Source organism: Myxocyprinus asiaticus, chromosome 32 (assembly GCF_019703515.2).
Source record: "Myxocyprinus asiaticus isolate MX2 ecotype Aquarium Trade chromosome 32, UBuf_Myxa_2, whole genome shotgun sequence".
In the NCBI taxonomy this organism is placed as follows: Eukaryota; Metazoa; Chordata; class Actinopteri; order Cypriniformes; family Catostomidae; genus Myxocyprinus; species Myxocyprinus asiaticus.
Genome location: NC_059375.1, coordinates 31,458,813 through 31,481,967, shown reverse-complemented (window position 1 = coordinate 31,481,967; position 23,155 = coordinate 31,458,813). Strand labels below are relative to the sequence as shown.

The 23,155-nt window shown below is 37.9% G+C and overlaps 1 protein-coding gene across 1 annotated transcript in view; it reads right to left on the bottom strand.

The window, feature by feature from the left end:
* LOC127422980 (ankyrin repeat and fibronectin type-III domain-containing protein 1-like) overlaps window positions 1-23,155 on the bottom strand; it is a 155,855-nt gene that overhangs the window by 112,815 nt on the left and 19,885 nt on the right. The window contains exon 6 of the mRNA XM_051666937.1: window positions 21,070-21,293. Within this exon, the coding sequence (XP_051522897.1) occupies window positions 21,070-21,293 (224 nt within the window). The remainder of the gene's footprint in view (window positions 1-21,069; window positions 21,294-23,155) is intronic.

Here is a 23,155-nt window from a genome sequence, read left to right as displayed (position 1 = left end):
CAGGTGTGTTTATGGCTATTTTATGGCTGTTTTGAATGTGACTCATCTAGTCATAATTCAGAGTCAGAACTGTCCATCTTACAAACATTTTAATAGCATTTTGTATGTGAAGCTGTTTTTGCATTGATACTAGACGTATCATTAATTTGCTATCATAAAATTTTATCTTTTGGTTAGCGTCCATCAAGTTCCAAATAAAAGGAGAAAATAATCAAATTAGATGACGTAACTTTTAATTGTATCAAGTATTTAATTCACTGGATTATCTTAAAATTGGTATCATCACAATATTTATTAAACAAAACCATTATAAATAAATTTGTTGCATTTCCAGCAAAAATAACTATACTGTGACTGTAATACTGTTAGCATGACATAAAATTAATTCTAATTTTATCTAATCTAATTCTAATTAGCCATACTAACCACCCCTATACTGTGAAAGTTAAATATGCATCATGTTGCTGTAAATATATTTTGACTTGTTTTACATCAAAAGTGTTGTCTTCAACCCTTTTATTCCAAAATAAAAGTAATTTTTCAATGTCTAGCTCATATACCTTTTATGCGATGTACTATTACCATAATCTTTCTCTTATTGTGCCTGAAGGATTACATAAATAATTCACTGGGGAAAACACTGGCATTGGCTTGATTTTAGGCATCGGCTTGATTTTAGGCATCATATGTCAAGCTTTTTAATTCTTCTCTCACTTAGTAAATCTGATGTTTTTTCCCCACGTAATGTGCTGCAAAATTGATTCCACCCACACAGACAAGACAATCACAAACATCTGAAACCAGAAATGTAAAGTAGGCTGCTGCACATTGTTATCCAAACTATTACGACGTCTGGGTGCAACATGGCTTTGAAATTATTCTGCAACGTCTTCAACCCACGCTCATCACCTTAGGCTAGACAGCATCTGCCAGCACGGAGAGAGAGGGCAAGTTTGCCCCCTTATGGTTTCTTTATGAAGTAAACTTCAAGTAAACTAAAAGAGGGCACTAGAACTTTCCTACAGAAAGCAGGTCGAACTAGACCACTGTACTCGATCCAAGTGAAAAGAAAATAGCCCTCCCCCGTTAGATAGCACGCAAGTTCTCTTTTGGCAGCGCTTGACTTAGTGGACTCTGTAATGAGTCTGGCTGCCTGATTAGAGTGATAGACATGCAGGAATCCAGCAGGCACTGCCAGAGACTGCCGCACCGTGGAGAGGAGGAGGGAGGAATAGAGGACAGAACGTCAGAGAGAAGTCTGGAGGTAAACATCCAGGAAATATCCTAGCAGGAATGTAGACCTTGCTGGATTGAAGTGCAGGGACTAGGGGCACCAAAAGGAATGGGTAAAAGGTGGAGAGTTGCTTGCAGTACATTTCCTTGGGTAAAAGACAAGTTAAGGCTGTTTCCACACTTGGTTCAATTGCTTGATCCGTCTGTTCCCAGACAGAAGACTTGAATGATGCAGGGGGCTTCGCTATCTGCAGCATGTTTACTCCACTTGCCATTTTCAACTACACACTAACGCATGCAGAACTGTGATGTCATCAACTGATTTAACATACTAACAGTTAACTGGACAGCTACTCTGTAGAAAGTTGACCCACCTGAAACACAGGTGGACCATATCCATCTACAGAGCCATACCGATGAATTAGCAGAGGTTGTAACCAGGGGTGTGGCCACAAGAGTGGCACGGGGTGGCAGCTGCCACCCTAAATAGAAGCTTTGCCACCCCACTTTCAACCATTGAAATACCAATATTTGTATACTGATGTAATGCTATGTTTCATAGTTTTTAAAGTTCATTAAATTCTCCTTTTTTGCTGTTACTCAAATGAGACACTGACACAACCACACATACATAACCATGGCACACCTTCAGTCCTAGTATCTGAGGACTACAAAGTTACATAATGGTAAGGCACAAACAAGAAAATGTAAATATGGCAAATTTTGATAGTACAATCGACTATAAACACTCCCCTAAACCCATTCTGAACCATTTTGCAGAATGGCTGATTTATTCAGTCCAAAATTAGTCAGACCTTCACCCGCAGAAATGCATGCTGGGTACCCGATGGCGCTACAGTATGTTTTCATGTGTAAGCTTATTTCAATGTGCTCACTTTAAAAGCAAATTTTTTATATGGACTATAATTCGAAATAGTTGTAGTACATGCTGTTTTTATGTTCGTTGTAACATTATCTAACCATGTTAGTTGTAGTGTATATTATTTCAGTCAGATAAAGGCACATTTCTGCCCCCTGCAGTAAGTGAAAATGCAGATTGGTAGATGAGCACTCTGATCAGAGCGTGTATGGAGGGACAGCCCAGAATGCGCTTTTCAAGAGAGGAGATGAGTATGTAAACAGAGACAGAAGGTAAATCTCCACACATCTAACATACCAAAGCAAATTGCGTATTCTGGCTGGCAGGTGTAAAGTTATCGAATAAATTGTCATTTTTAACTTGCATCTATCTTGAGAAATTCCCACATTTTAGTTATTTAAATGTTTTTTTTGTTTGTTTGTTTTTTTTTTTTTTTGTAATTGTATCTTGATGTTAAATGGTTAAAAATTAAATTTCGACATCTCCAAGATTAGCTAACTTGACCTCCAGATAAATTACTAATTAATTTTAAAAGGTAATGTTAAAATATCTATGCAAACTAGTGCCCGATCGATATATCGATATTAGCATTTCACCGATATATCGGTATCGGCGTACATTTTGCCGATATGTGCCGATATGAAAACTTTTTTCAGAACATATAATGCAGAAAACAATGCTTTCATTACGTGTCATTACGTAGTTTGTCCAGCAGAGCACGCTCTGACTCGTCTGTTAAATACATACTGGAAACTTAATAAACAATGGCCCCATCATTTTCCCTTTTCAATATAACTAATATAAAATTAACCTTGTCCCTGACAACCATGTCACTCATGTCTGTTTGCTGTTAGCCAGCTATAGTTTGTCAGTGCAGTCAGTAATGTAGCAGATTGAAAGGTAAACATCAGAGCATCTTTTTTGCAGCTCAGCAGATAACAGTGTGGTGGTGGATTTTGTATGTTCAGTGTTGATTTCATGATATGTTATTACCTAGCTGGTGAGACACAATGCTGGATAATAAAATAAACTGTGTCCGTCTTTTACTCACTGTGACAACGAGCTTATAGCTAACTAGCTAATCACGCAGCTACTTTAATTGTTGTCAGCTGAGTGGAAGCTAATGAGTAAACATGTATTCACCAAACTGTTTTGTTCAGGGTTCACAGTTTGGTACCCCCTTCAACCGAACAATTCCAGTCATGTCATTTATAAAATGTAATATTTAAAAGTCTGGTTTTCCACCATTAAAAGTTTCCCCTGAACATGTATAGCACAATACAGTGTAACACGGCTGCCGCTGTTTATCTTGACTCGGCAGTATTAATATAGTCAGCATTTGACTGATACTAAACAGTAATACTGATGTTTATTTAGCTATTTATTTTATTTTTATTTATTCTTTATTTTAATGGTCAGCAATTGACTGATACTAAACAATACTGATGTTTATTTAACTACTAGTTTTATTTTTATTTATTCTTTATTATAATGGTCAGCATTTGACTGATACTAAACATGCAGTACTGATGTTTATTTAGCTATTTATTGTATTTTTATTTATTCTTTATTTAAATGGACAGCAATCGACTTATACTAAACAGTACTGATGTTTAACTATGTGTTTTATTTTTATTTATTCTTTATTTTAATGGTCAGCATTTGACTGATACTTAACATACAGTACTGATGTTTATTTAGCTATTTATTTTATTTTATTTATTCTTTATTTTAATGGTCAGCATTTGACTGATACTTAACATACAGTACTGATGTTTATTTAGCTATTTATTGTATTTTATTTCTTCTTTATTTTAATGGTCAGCATTTGACTGATACTAAACATACAGTACTGATGTTTATTAAGCTATTTATTGTATTTTTATTTATTCTTTATTTTCTCATTGTACATTTCTAGAATTTGTTGACAATGTATAATAATGTCAAATATTATATTCAAATAGCCTTCCGAGTACCTTTGCGTAGTCATATCAGTGCAAAATCGGTGAAAAATCCACATAGAAAGGTCTATTTTCATTCCAGCTCAAAAATTTAATCGGCCACCATATCGGTAATCGGTGAATTTTCCCTCTCCAAAATTGGTATCGGTCTCAAAAATCCCATATCAGTTGGGCTGTAATGCAAACATTAAAATGGCATTTCAATAAAATGTGAAAGTGAGCTAAACCATATTCATTGGGTTAGCAGTGTTCCTTATGTACGCTTCTCTTCACCCCCTCCCCCACTCAACTTGTTTCAGTGCCACTTAGTTCAACATGCAAAAATGGCAGACTAGCAATCACAGTAATAGCTCGATATTATTCCTTATCTTGCTGCACAGAATCCTGTAATAATAAATAATGTGTCTAGCTAACTATCGTTAATCTAAACTAATTAGCTGCGTAGTTATTTTACAGGAAATTCTCATTTAAACTGTAAATGACATTTCAAAACACTTCAATACTTATGCTAACTTGCTGCTCCTTGAGGCAATTAAAACACTGTGCAATTAGGATAGATGCATTATTACGAATCTTATTTTTTAATAGGGTGCCTTCAACTGTCATTAATTAGCTTTTTTATGTTGCTGTAACCTACAGTATGCTGTGTGACAGAATAAGGCACAAATGAAGAGGAAGGCTGGAAGGGAGACATAGACAGCTATTTTGTTAAAAAAATTAAAACAGGATGGAGAGGAAGCAAGAGAGCAGGAGCGGAGAGCAGAGGCAACTTAAGTAGCAGTCCTGTCTTGGTAGTCTATTGACTGAAATGCTGCAGGCAGTAGTCACTGTCTGGCTGGTGTAGGCTGCATGAAGTCGTCACTTAACAACACAGACTTTAAGCCAATAAATGAGTGATTGGATAGTGTCTGAAGCTTTCCCATTGATAAATTCTGTTTGACTCAAACAGATTTTAAACCACATCTGAAAGCTATAATCCTTCAATGTGATTTCTTAAAGGCTCAATGAATCTTATGCTTTAGTATGGCGGTAGTATGAGGATCATACTGTAATATCAACATGTTATTGCTTTTAGACCACTTCACAAATCAGATATTTTACATATGGAAAATTGTAATGTGACTATTTATTTATTTGAACTGAACTGAGAGCAGTTTACGCTCACTGCCTTAAATTTACTGCTACAGCAGAGTCCCATCAGGAGCAGGTTCCTGCTCAAGGGCTCTTCCACACACAGGAGGAGTTGAATTTTAGCAGCTCTGTCTACTGAGCTCCTGCGGCCCAAATTCATTCATGCTGTTAATCCTGACAATGCACCTGCAATAAAGCAATACTGTATATATATATATATATACAGGTGCATCTCAATAAATTAGAATGTCGTGGAAAAGTTCATTTATTTCAGTAATTCAACTCAGATTGTGAAACTCGTGTATTAAATAAATTCAGTGCACACAGACTGAAGTAGTTTAAGTCTTTGGTTCTTTTAATTGTGATGATTTTGGCTCACATTTAACAAAAACCCACCAATTCACTATCTCAAAAAATTAGAATACATCATAAGACCAATAAAAAAAACATTTTTAGTGAATTGTTGGCCTTCTGGAAAGTATGTTCATTTACTGTATATGTACTCAATACTTGGTAGGGGCTCCTTTTGCTTTAATTACTGCCTCAATTCGGCGTGGCATGGAGGTGATCAGTTTGTGGCACTGCTGAGGTGGTATGGAAGCCCAGGTTTCTTTGACAGTGGCCTTCAGCTCATCTGTATTTCTTGGTCTCTTGTTTCTCATTTTCCTCTTGACAATACCCCATAGATTCTCTATGGGGTTCAGGTCTGGTGAGTTTGCTGGCCAGTCAAGCACACCAACACCATGGTCATTTAACCAACTTTTGGTGCTTTTGGCAGTGTGGGCAGGTGCCAAATCCTGCTGGAAAATGAAATCAGCATCTTTAAAAAGCTGGTCAGCAGAAGGAAGCATGAAGTGCTCCAAAATTTCTTGGTAAATGGGTGCAGTGACTTTGGTTTTCAAAAAACACAATGGACCAACACCAGCAGATGACATTGCACCCCAAATCATCACAGACTGTGGAAACTTAACAATGGACTTCAAGCAACTTGGGCTATGAGCTTCTCCACCCTTCCTCCAGACTCTAGGACCTTGGTTTCCAAATGAAATACAAAACTTGCTCTCATCTGAAAAGAGGACTTTGGAACACTGGGCAACAGTCCAGTTCTTCTTCTCCTTAGCCCAGGTAGGACGCCTCTGACATTGTCTGTGGTTCAGGAGTGGCTTAACAAGAGGAATACGACAACTGTAGCCAAATTCCTTGACATGTCTGTGTGTGGTGGCTCCTGATGCCTTGACCCCAGCCTCAGTCCATTCCTTGTGAAGTTCACCCAAATTCTTGAATCGATTTTGCTTGACAATCATAAGGCTGCAGTTCTCTCGGTTGGTTGTGCATCTTTTTCTTCCACACTTTTTCCTTCCACTCAACTTTCTGTTAACATGCTTGGATACAGCACTCTGTGAACAGCCAGCTTCTTTGGCAATGAATGTTTGTGGCTTACCCTCCTTGTGAAGGGTGTCAATGATTGTCTTCTGGACAACTGTCAGATCAGCAGTCTTCCCCATGATTGTGTAGCCTAGTGAACCAAACTGAGAGACCATTTTGAAGGCTCAGGAAACCTTTGCAGGTGTTTTGAGTTGATTAGCTGATTGAGATGAACCACGGTGCAAATGCTTACGAAACCGTGAGTGGCAAACCGTACGTTTTTTTTATTTTTATTTTTTTATTTTTTTTCCAGAGAACCCTTACACCCCTAGTGAAATTGTAAGATATCATACGACTTGGCGCATATGAAAAGGTATGAATTTTATTCCAAAAGACCAATCAATAAACAAACACAATTTCAAATCAGTACAATACAGGCACAAATTTTTGCCTCCTATCCACTACTTTATTTTAAGAAAGGAGCATCAGTGAACTAATATGGTTACTCATTCTATATTAATTTATGCAATACAAATGATGGATGTATGTCAATAACCTGTAACACGCTTCCCTCGTCTCGTTTCAAACCCCATTGTTTTCCTTCTTCCGTGGTACACAAGTTATTTTCCTAATAAAATAATGGTATGGTTTAGGTTTAGGGTTTAAATTAGGGGTTAAATTTAGGAAAAAACATAATTACATGTTCGTTGTTTCGTTTATTTCTTTTCTATGAAAGTAAAAGTAGTCAACTCTTAAAATGTCTTGCAATTTTGCCATCTCTTACTATTATTACGACTAGTCATGAAATTGTTTTTTTTTATTTTATTTTTTTATATATTTTTATTTTTAATTTTTATTGAATAATGTGTATCTATATAGTAAAAAAACAAAAACAAAAACAGCGTATTGTATACTGTACAGTGTATGTTATTATTTGTATATTGTTGAGTGTAATTATGTGTATAACAGATGTTTAAATTGTGTTGTGTTATTGTAAATTGGTATATCATCACTGTCACGACTGCTATGTTGATCAGAACTGCACCCAAGAATTTCACACACCATTGCACTTGTGTATATGGCTGTGTGACAATAAAGTGATTTGATTTTGATTTGATTTGTTCGCATCTACAGCCCTCCCCCCACATTGTACTTTGGGTCTGATCTGCTATACTTTTGCATCATCAATATGAGTACAAGCGGCAGTTGTTTATACTGAAGCTAGGTAATGATTCAAGGTGAGAAGATGCCAGCTTCACAGTGTTATTACTGTTTTTGTCACACGCAGAACAGCACTTGAGTTTATCTGCCATGGATGCACTGCAAGAGATGCAAAAAATGTAAGCTGACCTCCAAAGGCAATCTATCTGGAGACAAGCAGCTGAGAAAAAAACATTATACTTTAATCAGTGTGACAGGGAGCATGCAAAGACACAAATTATATGTTATCGATAGAGGGTGACTTCCATTCTTTAAGTAGGACTTCTTCCATTCAAACTGCAAAACATACCGGATGTCACATGAACCGTTCCCCATACAACAGAACCCCTTTCAACCAGACTAAAGTGTGGTTCGCTGCAGTTCGAAAAACCGCTTTCACACCAAACAAATGAAGCATACTGTAACATTGCTTAGGTTCCTTCAAAAACTCCAGTGTGAAAGCACCCTAAAGAGGTTGAAAATAAAAAATAATAATAAAAAAAACAGAATACAAATGCCGCTCCATACTGTAGGTGAAATTATAATTTACAAATCATAGCCGACAGGAGACTGTTAACTAGAACAGGCAGACAGTTGCTATTATCCGTCAGCACTAATTGAAATCCATTATACACCGATCAGCCACAACATTAAAACCACCTGCCTAATATTGTGTAGGTCCCCCTCGTACTGCCAAAACAGCGCCAACCCGCATCTCAGAATGCTATTCTCCTCACCACAATTGTACAGAGTGGTTTTCTGAGTTACTGTAGACTTTTTCAGTTTGAACCAGTCTCTGTTGACCTCTCTCATCAACAAAGCATTTCCATCTGCAGAACTGCCGCTCACTGGATGTTTTTTGCTTTTGGCACCATTCGGAGTAAATTCTATAGACTGTTGTGCATGAAAATCCCAGTATATCAGCAGTTACAGAAATACTCAAACCAGCCAGTCTGGCACCAACAATCATCCATGCGATTATCTAATCAGCCAATCGTATGGCAGAGGTGCAGTCCATAAAATCACGCAGATACGGGTCAGGATCTTCAGTTAATGTTCACATCAACCATCAGAATGGGGAAAATGTTTTATCTCAATTCGATTTGGACTGTGGCATGATTGTTGGTGCCAGATGGGCTGGTTAGAGTATTTCTGTAACTGCTGATCTCCTGGGATTTTCACGCACAACAGTCTCTAGAATTTACTCAGAATGGTGCCAAAAACAAAAAACAAAAAAACATCCAGTGAGCGGCAGTTCTGTGGACGGAAATGCCTTGTTAATGAGAGAGGTTAACAGAGAATGGCCAGAGTGATTTGAACTGACAAAGTCTAAAAAAACAATTCCTTAGAGCCAGCTGTTGGAAAGATTGGTTTTCATGCTCATGACCCTCCTATCACATCACATTCCATGCTTTAAACACCTTGAGCTAAAAGACCTGACCCTCAGAGCAGCACTAACCAAGCACCATGGTAACACATTTAACCGAGGGCAATAAATTGCTGCATCGGTCTGTAGCATCCATCCTATCTTTTGTCTGACATGTGGACATGTATTTTTGTGCATGACAATTCACTGAACAAAATAAATGTGCTACCTCTAGCTTAAATGTAACATGTTAATTTAGTACATTAATGATAGAATTGTTAATGATAGAAAAAAATAACATGTTATTAAAAATTTGCACATTTAATCATGCCCCCTGACCCATACGTAAAGCTCCAGCTAATATTACAGGAAACACGCCTTGACAAACCACTCTTATTGAGAGCAGGCAGTACAGAATGAGTAAGGAGCCATTGACACAGGATGCATTCTTGTTTTAAAACTCAACATAGAATGCAATGGAACAGACAGTAGGCATCTCGGGAAGCATTTTATCTTGACACACCATCTTAAAAAGACACCTGTTGTCACAACTTGTGGTAGTGAAGATGAAGAAGGAGAGGCGAGAGGCAATGGATCTATTTTCAGGCTTTAATGAGGAAGACGATATAAAACAAAGTGGAGTGCCATAATCCAAATTTACAAACTAACAAGCATTACACAATCGAGAACTGACAAAGAATGAACATAACAGGAGGGTATAAATACACAAAGGAACTAATGAGGGAATGAAAGACAGGTGAGAATAATCAGGAACAGCTGGCAGTGCTCTATGGGAAATGGATAAGAGTCCATTTCAAAATAAGAGTCCATGGAAACAAAAGGGAGACAGAACGTTACACCTGTCTTCATGGCCAAAAACGTCTGTCTGCAAGTGTACATAGACCAACAATTGAAAATAACAAAGACGAAATGTGAGAATGCATCTTGTGTGAATGCCCTTAAATCTTCCTCAGACAGAATGACAACTCAATTGTACAATGGATTTCAGTGGTTGTAGACTTATGTTTAATGATATGGAAATACCATACAGTATATTGACTTCTAAAGCCATATTTTGCAATGTCTATTCAATGATTTATTTGTCTGCCACAATAATGTATTGTCTTAAATTATCTTAATTTTTAGGCTTTTCTCAGGATATATTGATATCCAACTAATTAGATTCATTAATCAGCAACATATCATGTAATTAATTTGATTTAAACATTTAAGTAATTGAAAGCCTTATTTTATGATCAATAAAGACAAACATAATAATAGAATATTAGTATTCATTAAGCAGGCTTTTTTATGTGAATTGGTTTCCAATTAGCTTAGATAATATTCAGATTAATTTATACTGATTTTTTTTCTTTGGGGGGGGGGGTCTAAAAGCAATAACATGATGATATTACTGTCTAAGCATCACTTCAGACTTTCCTACATCAGAATAGCCCTGCACAATATGACAGGCATCAAAAATCACCCACAATTCTCCTGACTTTCATGACCACCCGAATTAGGTTTTGATTGACATAACCTGGCAATGTCATACACAGAAAGTGCTGGAGTCTCCACACACCAGAACTGCCTTCCAGATTCCACTTTCAGGTACATTTCAATTTTAAAGCCTTTACTATTCATCTTAACAAAAGAGCTCTCCACTGACATTTTCCATGCAGTCATGCCTGAGCTGTTAGCAGGGGAAAATTCTGGAATATATGTGTAACTGTGTTTTCCCCTGCCATGGGGCTATAAGGTTTGACACCTCATCCAGAATAACACTCTGGAAATGAAAAAACTGAACTTAGGTTGTGGAATGGGCACACAATTTTTTCTTTCTTTTTTACAAATCCACATCACTTTTCGATCCTTATTTTTTAACAATGGTCGATTTAGCACGTAAATGTAGTGCGATATATAAAAATAACGCGTTAAAATGTAATCAATTAATCCTGCCCCCTGAACGCTGTAATGCTTGATGTTTTTGCGTTCCGCTGTCAGCAGGTGGCAGGTTCAACTTGGGATGAACCTAGAACTCAAGCTGTACTGGCAATGCTCCTTGTCAAAGCAACAAGAGCAGGCAGCACAAAAATGAATACGGAGCATTTCACAGATGACACGCTTTTGCGTTGGGCATAGAACAATAGAACGCAAGGATCTTGAGACACGTTTTTCAAAGTTCAATCCATTTTTAACTTGACACAGCATATTAAAATTAGCATTCATGGCGCGAAAAACTGAAACACAACGCAACCAAAGTGAGATGCTCTGAGTACATACTACATATACAAACATTTTAAATCACGCAGACAGAGCGCGTCCTGTGAGAGACTGACAAATTCGCTTGAAAATAAATTACTGTCTAAAATAGGCCAATAATAGGCTTAAGGTAATAGACCTAAATATATGGAAAAGATGTTAATATCGGATACACCGATGAGCCTAAAAATTATGACCACTCACAGGTAAAGTAAATTATGTTTATCGTCTTCTAACAAGGCCACATGTCAAGGTCTGGGTAGATTAGATGATAAGCGAAAAATCAGTTCTTGTAGTCAACGTGTTGAATGCAGGAGAAATGGGCTTGAGTAAAGACCTGAGCGACTTTGACAAGGGCCAAATTGTTATGGCCAGACAACTTGGTCAGAGTATCTCTGAAACGGCAAGGCTTGAATGGTGCACCCGGTCAGCAGTGGTGAGTACCTACCGACAGTGGTCCAAGGAGGGACAAACCAGCGACAGGGTGTTGGGCACCCAAGGCTCATCGATGTGTGAGGGCAACAAAGACTATCCCATCTGGTCTGAACCGACAGAAGATCTACTGTGGCACAAATCACAGAACATTTTAATAATGGTTACGGGAGGAATGTGTCACAACACAGTGCATTGCACCCTGCTCCGTATGGGCCTGTGTAGCCGCACACTGGTCAGAGTGCCCATGATGACCCTTGTCCACCATTGAAAGTGCCTACAATGGGCATGTGAGCATCGGAACTGGATGTTGGAGCAGTGGAAGAAGGTTGCCTGGTCCGATGAATCCCGTTTTCTTTTACATCACGTGGACAGCCGTGTATGTGTGCGCCATTTACCTGGGGAAGTGATGGCACCAGGATGCACTGTGGGAAGACGACAAACTGGTGGAGAGAGTTTAATGCTCTGGGCAATGTTCTGCTGGGAAACCCTGAGTCCGGCTATTCATGTGGATGTCAATTTGACATGTGTCACCTACCAAAACATCATTGCATGCCAGGTACACCCCTTCATGGCAATGGTATTCCCTGATGGCAGTGGCCTCTTTCAGCAGGATAATGCGCCCTGTCACACTGCACATGTTGTTCAGGAATGGTGTGAGGAACATGAAGAGTTCAAAGGGTTGCCCTGGCCTCCAAATTCCCCAGATCTCAATCCGATTGAGCATCTGTGGGATGTGCTGAACCAACAAATCCGATCCACGGCAGCTCCACCTCGCAACTTACAGGACTCTGCTGCTTATGTCTTGATGCCAGATACCACAGGACAACTTCAGGTGTCTTGCAGAGTCCATGCCTCAGCGGGTCGACGCTGTTTTGGCGGCATGCGGGGGACCAAAAGGATATTAGGCAGGTGGACATTATGTTTCGTCTCATCAGTGTGTATATACACTGATCAGCCACAACATTAAAATCACCTGCCTAATATCATGAAGGTCCCCCTCGTGCCACCAAAACAGCTCTGAACCATCGAGGCATGGGCTCTGAAGGTGTCCTGTGGTATCTGGCACCAAGACATTTGCAGCAGATCCTTTAAGTCCTGTAAGTTGCAAGGTGGGTCCTCCATGGATCGGACTTGTTCTGGGGAATTTGGAGGCCAAGTCAACACCTTGAACTCTTTGTCATGTTCCTCAAACCATTCCTGAACTATTATTACAGTGTGGCAGGGCGCATTACCCTGCTGAATGAGGCCACTGCCATCAGGGAATACTGCTGCCATGAAGGGGTGTATGTGGTCTGCAACAATCTTTAGGTTGGTGGTACGTGTCAAAGTAACATCCATATGAATGCCAGGACCCAAGGTTTCCCAGCAGAACATTGCCCAGAGCATCATAGTGCCTCCGCCGTCCTGCCTTCTTCCCATGGTGCATCCTGCTGCCATCTCTTCCCCAGATAAACGACACACACACACCCGGCCGTCCACATGATCTAAAAGAAAACGTGATTCATCAGACCACCTTCTTCCATTGCTCCATGGTCCAGTTCTGACACTCACGTGCCCATTGTAGGTGCTTTTGGTGGTGGACAGGGGTCAACATGGGCCCTCTGACTGGTCTACAGCTACGCAGCCTCATACGTTCATCTGTTGTCCTTCCTTGGACCACTTTTGGTAGGTACTAACCACTGCATACCGGGAACACCCCACAAGGCCTGCCGTTTTGGAGATACTCTGACCCAGTCGTTTAGCCATCACAATTTGGCCCTTGTCAAAGTAGCTCAGATCCTTACGCTTGCCCATTTTTCCTGCTTCCAACACATGAAATTCAAGAACTGACTATTCACTTGCTGCCTAATATATCCCACCCCTTGACAGGTGCTTGTAACGAGATAATAAATATACACTTCACCTCTCAGTGGTTTTAATGTTGTGGCTGATCAGTATATATACTATATATATATATATATATATATATATATATATATATATATATATATATATATATATATATATATATATAATAACCTGAATTATTATTTTTATTATATATTATATTAAGAGGTTTTTTAATTTTTATATATAAAATTATCTTTATTTGGAGGCTTTTCTCAGCAAAAAAAAAAAAAAAAACTTCTGCTATTAATTGCGATAAATTCAAATAATTAATTGTTACATAACGTAATTAATTCAATTATAAATTGAAATCAATTGACAGCCCTTTCTGTTTTACCATGTAACACTTTAATTCATCAATGTGAAGAAACCAACATGATCACAAGGGTAGTCGATATGACTTCCAGTACCCTAGGATTGGCCCTATTTTGCCAATTCACTGACTATCTCCTATCAGACATCTTTGCATCGGCTCCAGCATGTTTACTTTCCCTTGTGGCGTGACCGAAGGGCACGTTGTGTTAGCAGCGTAGGAGACCCGGGTTCGGATTCCGTGTTAAAACCAGGAAGTCATACCATTCACATAATCAGTATCGAGTGCGATTCAGAGGTTGCATTTTTCCCTCTAAAATTAAATTTTTACTCCACAGATGGTTAGGTTAAGGTTTGGGGGTTGGGTTGGGGGGTTCAGTTTATAAAATATGCATTCCTCTTTACTGAGTGATGGTGGCATAGTGGGCTTAAGCACATAACTGGTAATCAATCCCCACAGCCATCACCATTGTGTCCTTGAGCAAGGCACTTAACTCCATGTTGCTCTAGGGGGATTGTCCCTGTAATAAGTGCACTGTAAGTCGCTTTCGATAAAAGCGTCTGCCAAATGCATAAATGTAAATGTATTACAGCCTGTACAGCTGAAAAAAATCTTACTTTAGGCATCCCTCCGTGGATATTAGACCTGGAAAATGGAGCTCAAACATTCCCATACGCCCAACAACACTTACCGCTTTAGCCACTGGAGGCAGTGTTTTGAATTTCAGTAAGCACAAACCGATTTTAGCTAAAGAAAAGTCAACTGACTGTTTCTGATTTCACTGTAAGATCAGTCTGGAAGAAACACCAGGGTGACATGAAACTCTGCTGCTGGTATAAAAACAGAACAAACTCAAACTCTACTTGCTCACATCACTAGTCACTGATTAAGTTTAGGGGTGGTTGCTAGACTATTACTACTGCTTATATTTAGCGTTATGGATTTATTTTTTTGTGATCAATACTTTATTTGTAATGTAACGTAATTATTTGACAACAAAAAACAAATGAAAGAGGGGAATGAGTTATATCTAGAGGCCAGAATGTAGAGACCTGGGGGTGTGCTCTTTTGGCTTGGACCAGTAACTGTAGCGAAGACGCCGGGGCAGTAATGTATATAATGTATAAAAGTATAAACAGTACAACAAAGTAGCAAATCAAAGGGTAAACAAAAAGCAGGCAAGGGTTCGGTACACAGGAAGTCAGTCCAAGAAAAGCAAACCAAGTAAATCCAAGAGACAGAGGGGTAATCCAGTAAACAGGCAAAAGGTCCAAAAACACACAAGCAGGCTGGGAAATACGATGAACAGGCAGGAGTCAAAACACAGGGAAAACAGTTACGGTAAATAACGCTCAGAATTGCAGACTAGGCAGAACAAGACTTCGCACTGAATGTGTGTAAACAGGGAACTTATATAGACAGAGATAATGTGAAACAGGTGGGTGAGTAATCAGTCTGAGCGGAGGGTTATGGGAAATGTAGTTCGTGAAGGAAGGGTTAGTACTCTGGAGATGGCGACCTCTGGCGGCGTTCAGGAGAGATAGTAGGCGCTGCCGGTGTACCAGTAACCAACCACTCAGAAAACCTTAGCAAACATCTAGCTGCAACTGCATAGCAACAACATGGCAACCACTCACAATACCCTAGCATTATGGAAGCAAATTTTGCCTGGACAACCTCCAGCTGTACTGTAAATTTCCACTCAGCTGTTATAATGAATGCAGATTTTCAATCCAGTCTGCCTTGAATACTTACATTTTTATATATTGCAGTATCATAGGCTGTCTGATATGTGTGATGTTGCTGCTGCACTAATGTGTAATTTGGAAATACTCAATACACAGTACTGATTACTTGCATTCTAGGCTCTGCTGTGACATTTGTTTTTTTGTAATTAACATTTTTTATTAAATCTTACAATAATAAAGAAAAGCAAAACATATATATATATATATATATATATATATATATATATATATATATATATATATATATATATATATATATATACACATACACACAATCAACATTTAAACCCAACAACCCCCCCCTTCCCCTCCCCAACCCCCAAAAAAACAACCCTGTGGTCACACACAAGTAAATATTAAAAAAACAAACACACACACACACACACACACACACACACACACACAAATATATATATATAAAATCATACTCACTTAAAACTATACTACACTACTCTCTCCACACCCCACCCCGAGAGCCCTCCAAAAACTCCAAATACTTGCCCCATTTCCTTACAAACAAATCTAAGTCACCCCATCTTCCCAATGACACCTCCTCATAAGCCGTCACCCTCCCCATCTCCGTGCACCACTCCGGATATGGGGGCACATCAGCTGACCTCCAACCCCTCAAAATAACCTACCTGGCATTTCATCACACAGGTCAGAACCCAATTCTCTATATGCTGTGACATTTGTTAAATTAACATTTATGAATTGATTTTACAGCTGTTATCCACTAAAAATATAGTTCATTTGTGAAAACAATTTTAAAACAAACAAAACCAGAATGAACAAAGATAATATCAGTGCTAGATTATTACAGCAGCAGCTGTTTAATGACATCTCCTGAGATGTTGTAAATTAACCAGCTAAGGATGAGAAATAAGCCTGTGGAACTAACCACACCAGCAAAAAAAAAAAAAAAAAAAAAAAAATCACAGTCCATTTTGTTTTTCCAAGAACAGACCGATTTCTGGACTACTGCGTTTTCTGTGTGAAAAACTCACAAACACAAAAAAAAAAAAAAGCAAAAAAAAAAAAGCACTGAAACTGAAAGATGCTCATTAGTTACCTGGTGGGTGAAAATTTTGTCATAATTTACTCACGATCATGTTTTTCCAAACCTTTCTTTCTTCTACGCAACACAAAAGGGGATGTTAGGCAGATTCAGAATGACAACCCGAGTCACATTCACTATCATTGTATGGAAAAGAGATGCAATGAAAAAGAATGGTGACTGAAGCTGCCATTCTGCCTAACATCTATTTTTGTGTTCCACGAAATAAAGAAAATCATACGGCTTTGGAAAAACAATGTAAGTAATGACAGAATTTTATTTTATTTTATTGCGTGAACTTTTCCTTAGATATTAATTTCAATAATTTTTTATTATTATAAAATTGTAATAACAGATCACTTATTTTTTATGTGTGTATAGTATGTATTTTGGTGTTATACAGTATGTATTAAAATAACTCAGAACTACTGTTGTCCATTGACAAACTCAGCAAAGACAGCAATGACAACCTCTGCATATTTTGCCATTCAAAGATTCTCATTAGTTACGCAAGTGTTAATACAAGTGTGACTTGTATTCTACAGCCTTAAAATGTTCATTCATTTAAACTTCATTTATTCATTGCTATGGCAACAATGCTGACTGTAGCAGAGAGAATGAAATCTGTACTTATGGGTGCAGCGTGTCTGTGTGTCATGTGTCCAATTGTGGCATATCAAGTTTCTTCGTTGGTTCCTTACGAGAAGAATTCCTGTGGTGCCCTGGCTAGCGCAGCACATTGTTTTCATATTATGAACTCACATCTACTCGCACCATCTGGTTTGATGCATTTAAAGCATTTTTACCACCATATTAGGGTTGCTCCGGTACGATACCAACCCTGGTTCCTCAGTATCAATACTAAATTGATACTTAGGCAACAAATAAATAGCCTCAGGTTATTGATGAAATTACACAGAAAAGGACTTGATTAAAAGAACTGCACAAAGTTTTGTAATTACAAATTCTGTGTTTTAATTTTAATTTATCTGGATTCCATGTTTTATCAAAACAGTGAATGAATACATAAATGAATACATAAAACTTCAAATAAAGATATATATATATATATATATATATATATATATTATGTTTTATTTATCATTTATTTATTTTTTGCTCAAATTAAAATGCTGCACAACAGAGCTTCACAGTATAAATGAAAACATTAATGAAAAAAATCTGATTACCTGTGCCACAAGACTGCTACGGCTGATTCACCGCCTGCTTATATTTAGTACACTTGCTTCTGTGATGTTGCTTACATATTATAATAATAATAATAATAATTTTATAATTGAATTATTATTATTATTATGATAGTAATGATAATAATAAAACCGTTTATTATTTAATTATTGTTATTAGTAGTGTTATTGCTATTACTATGAATATTAAATTTTTCTATACAGTAGTAATATTTTTCTGTCACAATGACTACGTTTACATACACACCAGAAAGCGGCTTATTACGAGAAAGCCGCATTTCCATTTACATGCACTGTATAAGCGGTGTCTTCACTCCCATATACATACGTTCAGTCAGTAAGAGGCTTTCTCCACAGCAATGTAATTTACCCGTGAAGCTTGTGTAAATAACAAACATGGTCTCCGAGGAAGACTTCACTATTTTATTCTCAGTTGCTTCGCTTTTATTTCTAGATATTCCAGAGTTGTTGCTGTGTTCGTTTCCTTAACTTTCCATCGCGATATGCAGCGGAACTGTGCTGCAATAGTGGGGTTTCCCTCTTACTTAAAACTCTGGGATTCACTCAATGTATGAGCGCATATAAGCAAACGTAAGGGGCCGTCGATAATTTACAGTGGTGTGTGTAAATGTAAAAGTCTAGTTTATAGTGTATGTGCTTTTCCCACTGTATTCCTAGAAATGTTTAATTCTTTCCACGGTGCTGACTTGTTGTTGGGCTCCATCCTATGACGTTTGTTCTCCGGTCTGTTCCACGCACATGCACACGCCTAAAAAACCTGTTATAACTGCGGTTATGTATTTACATGGCCACTTTTAGCCGCATTCACAATTCTCCTCACCATGAATGCAGCCCATGTAAGTGTTCACAGCTACTCAAACACTACACACACCGCATTGAGCATCACGCGCAATCTGTGTGTATGTAGTATGACCAAACAGAGAGCACAGCGGCACCTCTCGTTCATTCTGAAGCACGCAGCGCATGCAGACTGTATATAATTTAATAAAATGACATCCTTCTGCTTTTAAATGATCTCACTTGGTCATATTGAGATTTGAATTTGATCAATTGTCAAATTGTCAGTTATTTCATCTAAAAAATGTCACATCCCATAAAATTTTGCTAATAGCACTATATTGGAGTATGGTACCAAAATAAGCAACAAGATAATATTGTACCATTTAAAAAAATTGGTATCCTGATATTTCGTTAAGTACCAGTATACTGCGCAACCTTATACCATATTGATATCCAGCATTGTTGATATGCAAACTGATCCAATACCCTGAAATAATATATATGGTTTAAATTTTTTGACTGCATTTATTAACATCATGTCCCTATTTTCATTTTCATTGTCATAATGTTTTGTGTTCATATTCGAGAAGAGTTGAAGAGTTGGGAGTACCCACCTAAAAGTAATGACGCATAAAACTTGAAAGTGTTGTGTAATTTTTTTAAATGTTTAAATACTTTCTCTCATGCTTATTATACAGTTAATATGTAGAAACATTTAAATGAAAGCCATTCATAGGTTGATTTCCCCAAAAAGTGTAAACACTGTGGCCCTTTGGTGCTATAAAAACATTAGAAAAGTTCACCCGAGGAATAGTTCACCCAAAAATGAAAATTCTGTCGTTACTTACTCCCTAAAGTCGCTCAGAAACCTGTATGACTTTCCTTCTTCCGTGGAACACAAAAGGTGATTTTTTAAAACATTTTAACAGGATTTATTTGAATAGATGTGAATAGTGACCCCGTTATGTCAAGCTCAAAAAAGGACCAAAAAAAAACAAACAAACAAAAAAAAAACATAAAACTACAGAAACATTCATCATTATGACTTGTACTATATTCCAAGTCTTCTGAAGCCATACAATCACTTTGCGTGATGAACAGCATCAAATTTAAGTTGTTATTCACTCTTGAATCAAAGCAAATCATTAATAATACTCTGTAAATCAAATATGGCTGCTAAACTGATAATCCAAAATAACAGCGTACAGACTTGGAACAACGTTAGGGTAATTAAATGGGTAAACTATTCCTTTAACTCCATGGGGACTGTCTCTGTGATAAGTTTACTAAGTTGCTTTGAAAAAAGCATCTGCTAAATGAATACACACTTACAAATTGTACTCATAGTACATACATTCCACCATTCTAAGGAGTTTGAAATGCACAGACCTCATTAATATTCATGGTCATGGTCATTTGAGGCTAGCACATATATTAAGAACATAAATCACAAACACGTCTTTATTTATGTCCTCGTAACATACACATTTACATAAACAACTTTCTCAAAACAGCACAAGTACCTTCTTAACTAAAGCAAATGTATGCAGTCCCTAATGTAAGGTTGCAAGGCATCATCCGTTCAGGTGTCCTCAAAGCACTGACTCATTGGTGTAGGATGACAGATGAGTGTTAACTGAATAGAAAGCCATGATCAAACTCCATTATGAATTCTGGGCAAATATGCGAAATGAATAAATGAACAGTTATACAACTGAATATCTATGAAAAACCTCACGGCAAGCTGTGAAACTGTCAGAACACAGTAGGTGCTGCATCAATAACCGCCTACAAAGGTGCGTATGTTCAGAGCTGTCCTTAAACAGGGTTATGTGCTTCCAAGTAAAACAAACAAGTCATAGCAATAAAAAAGCAATGAATTATAAAAATGTATAACTTATAAAGGAAGAGACTACCCACAAATGAAAATTCCATAATCATTTATTCACCCTCATGTCGCTCCAAACCCCCATGACTTCCATGGAACACATAAGGAGATGTTAGTTAGAATGTTAGTCTCAGTCACCATTCACTTTCATTGCATGTTTTTTTTCCATACAATGAAAGGGCGTGGTGACTGAAGCTTTCCTTTTGGATCTCCTTACGTGTTTCGTCTAACTATCCCTTTAAACCAATGTATTTTCTTGGTGAAAGATCACATTTCCTCTGTATCTTTAACCAACCTCTATTTGACAGCAACATAATACATCGCTACCACTCACATGGATGTTTCGGAGTTTCTTCTTGCCCCTTTCCAGTCGGCTGAGGAGTCTGTGATGTTCTTGGGGTGTCTGCTGCAGAAAGCGGTCATCAACAGATACGGTTTTCCTAAGAGCCGCTCTTTCCCTCCACAGCCCTGGGATGGGGCTCTCTGAATCCACACTCCGAGGGAAGTGCTTCACTTCCGACAGTGACAATGTCTCGCCTCGGTCACGCAGCACTGACCCTGAAAGAGAGAAACAGACACCTGAAGTGAAAACTGACACCCAGAGAGAAAGAATACACCAGAGAATAGACAGACTAAGGACAGGACCGAAACTTCCTCTCACAAGAATACACACCAGGCCATGGCAGATTTTTTGTTGCTTTTTTAAGCTTGACAGCCATGGTCACTATGAACTGTACCTGTATTGAAATAACATTGTGTAAAACTCTCCAAAAATGCCTACTTTTGTGTTCCATGGAAAAAATAACAAGCGAATAGTAAGCAATGACAATTTTCATTTTTGGGTGAACTATTCTCTTAAAATATGAATAACTGGCATCAGGGAATGGGTTGGTCAAAAGAAGCGAAAAAATTAACATTGTGAATAGGCAATTTTAGCCACTTTCACAATTCCAGTAGTTAAATGGCCCATCCTCTCACTCCTTTTTTTTTTTTTTTTTTTTTTTTTATTCAAACGATTTCAAAGCTACCTCTCAATTCTCATTTGAATTGCTTTGATTAAACAGCTTTCCACTGCTTCTTCTGGCAAGTCAGGTTTGTAACAATTTCACCATAATGAGCACAGCTCTAAATAAGAAGCGTACAAAATTAATTACGAACTATTGTGCAACATCAATGAAACAGTTGTCAGTTGAATGGCTAGAAACTGTACATACATATAATCTTTCAAAAGCAAAACTTGAATACTGACCACCTCAGTTGTAACCTTAAACTGCAAAGTATAAATTTATTGTGCAGCTCTTATAAACCAGCACTATAAAATGTTTTGTTCCTAAAGCTAATAATGTATACACACACATGCAACTTATGCCCCTAGCTGGGTAGATAGGGTGTTTGGTTTCTCTGTACCATCAGCTGCTGAGCGGCAGTGAAGTTCTAACCCTTTATCCACTGAGCTACTCTTAGCATGGTTCCATCTCCACCACTTACCAATTAAAACTGCATGAAGAGATTTGGTTTTACAGCTCATTTTACTGATGCCTGTACTCCTTAATATACACAGTCCAGTTATGAGAACAATCTTGAAACAAATTACATAACATCAGGTTATAAAATGGATAGTTCTGGTCTAGATGCCAATTGTCAATACAGTGTTCCAGCTATGAACACCTGTTTACCTAGCTACTGTACATCACTATGCAGCTTCCATAGTATAATATTTCTTACTGTTTACATTGCATTGTTTGCTAAAATACAGAAAATGTTAAAATCTATATACAGCATATACAGTATATTAAAAATATCATAGGCACAGTGTATTATTGGTAGTGCTAATCGTCTGATATGACACATGGTGGTGCATGTGTGCCAGCGAGTTTGAATCCAGCTCAGTCCTTCTCATTTTCATCAGGTACTGTAGGCGTAACTAAATAAATAATGTGCTTTCCATTGAAAAACTCACAACTAAAACCAATGAAAACTTTAGGTTACTCATAACCCCGGTTCTCTGATAACAGCAGTGAGGTATCTCAATGGGAATTCACCTCAGGTGTATCCGTCACTGGAATTAATAACATCACGTCTGTTAGCTGACAGCCCAATCACAGCAGTGATAAGGGAGCTCCACCTCCCTATATAAGACACCGCCACAGGTCTCTTCCTCATTCTCCGCATATCTCTTCTCCGTGCAACTGCAAGGAGGGAAGTGTGGTGAGATAACTCACTCCTGTTATCAGAGAACTGGGGTTACATGAGTAACCTAAAGTTCTCTTTCTAACATTCGTTCGGTATCTCACTATGGAATATAGCCAACTCCCGTATTGCAGATATGCTGTCCGAAGCAGACCATCAACCGAATTGTAGTGTCCATTGTACACCCACCTAATCAATTTGCAAAGAATGGATAGGGGGAAACAAAATAA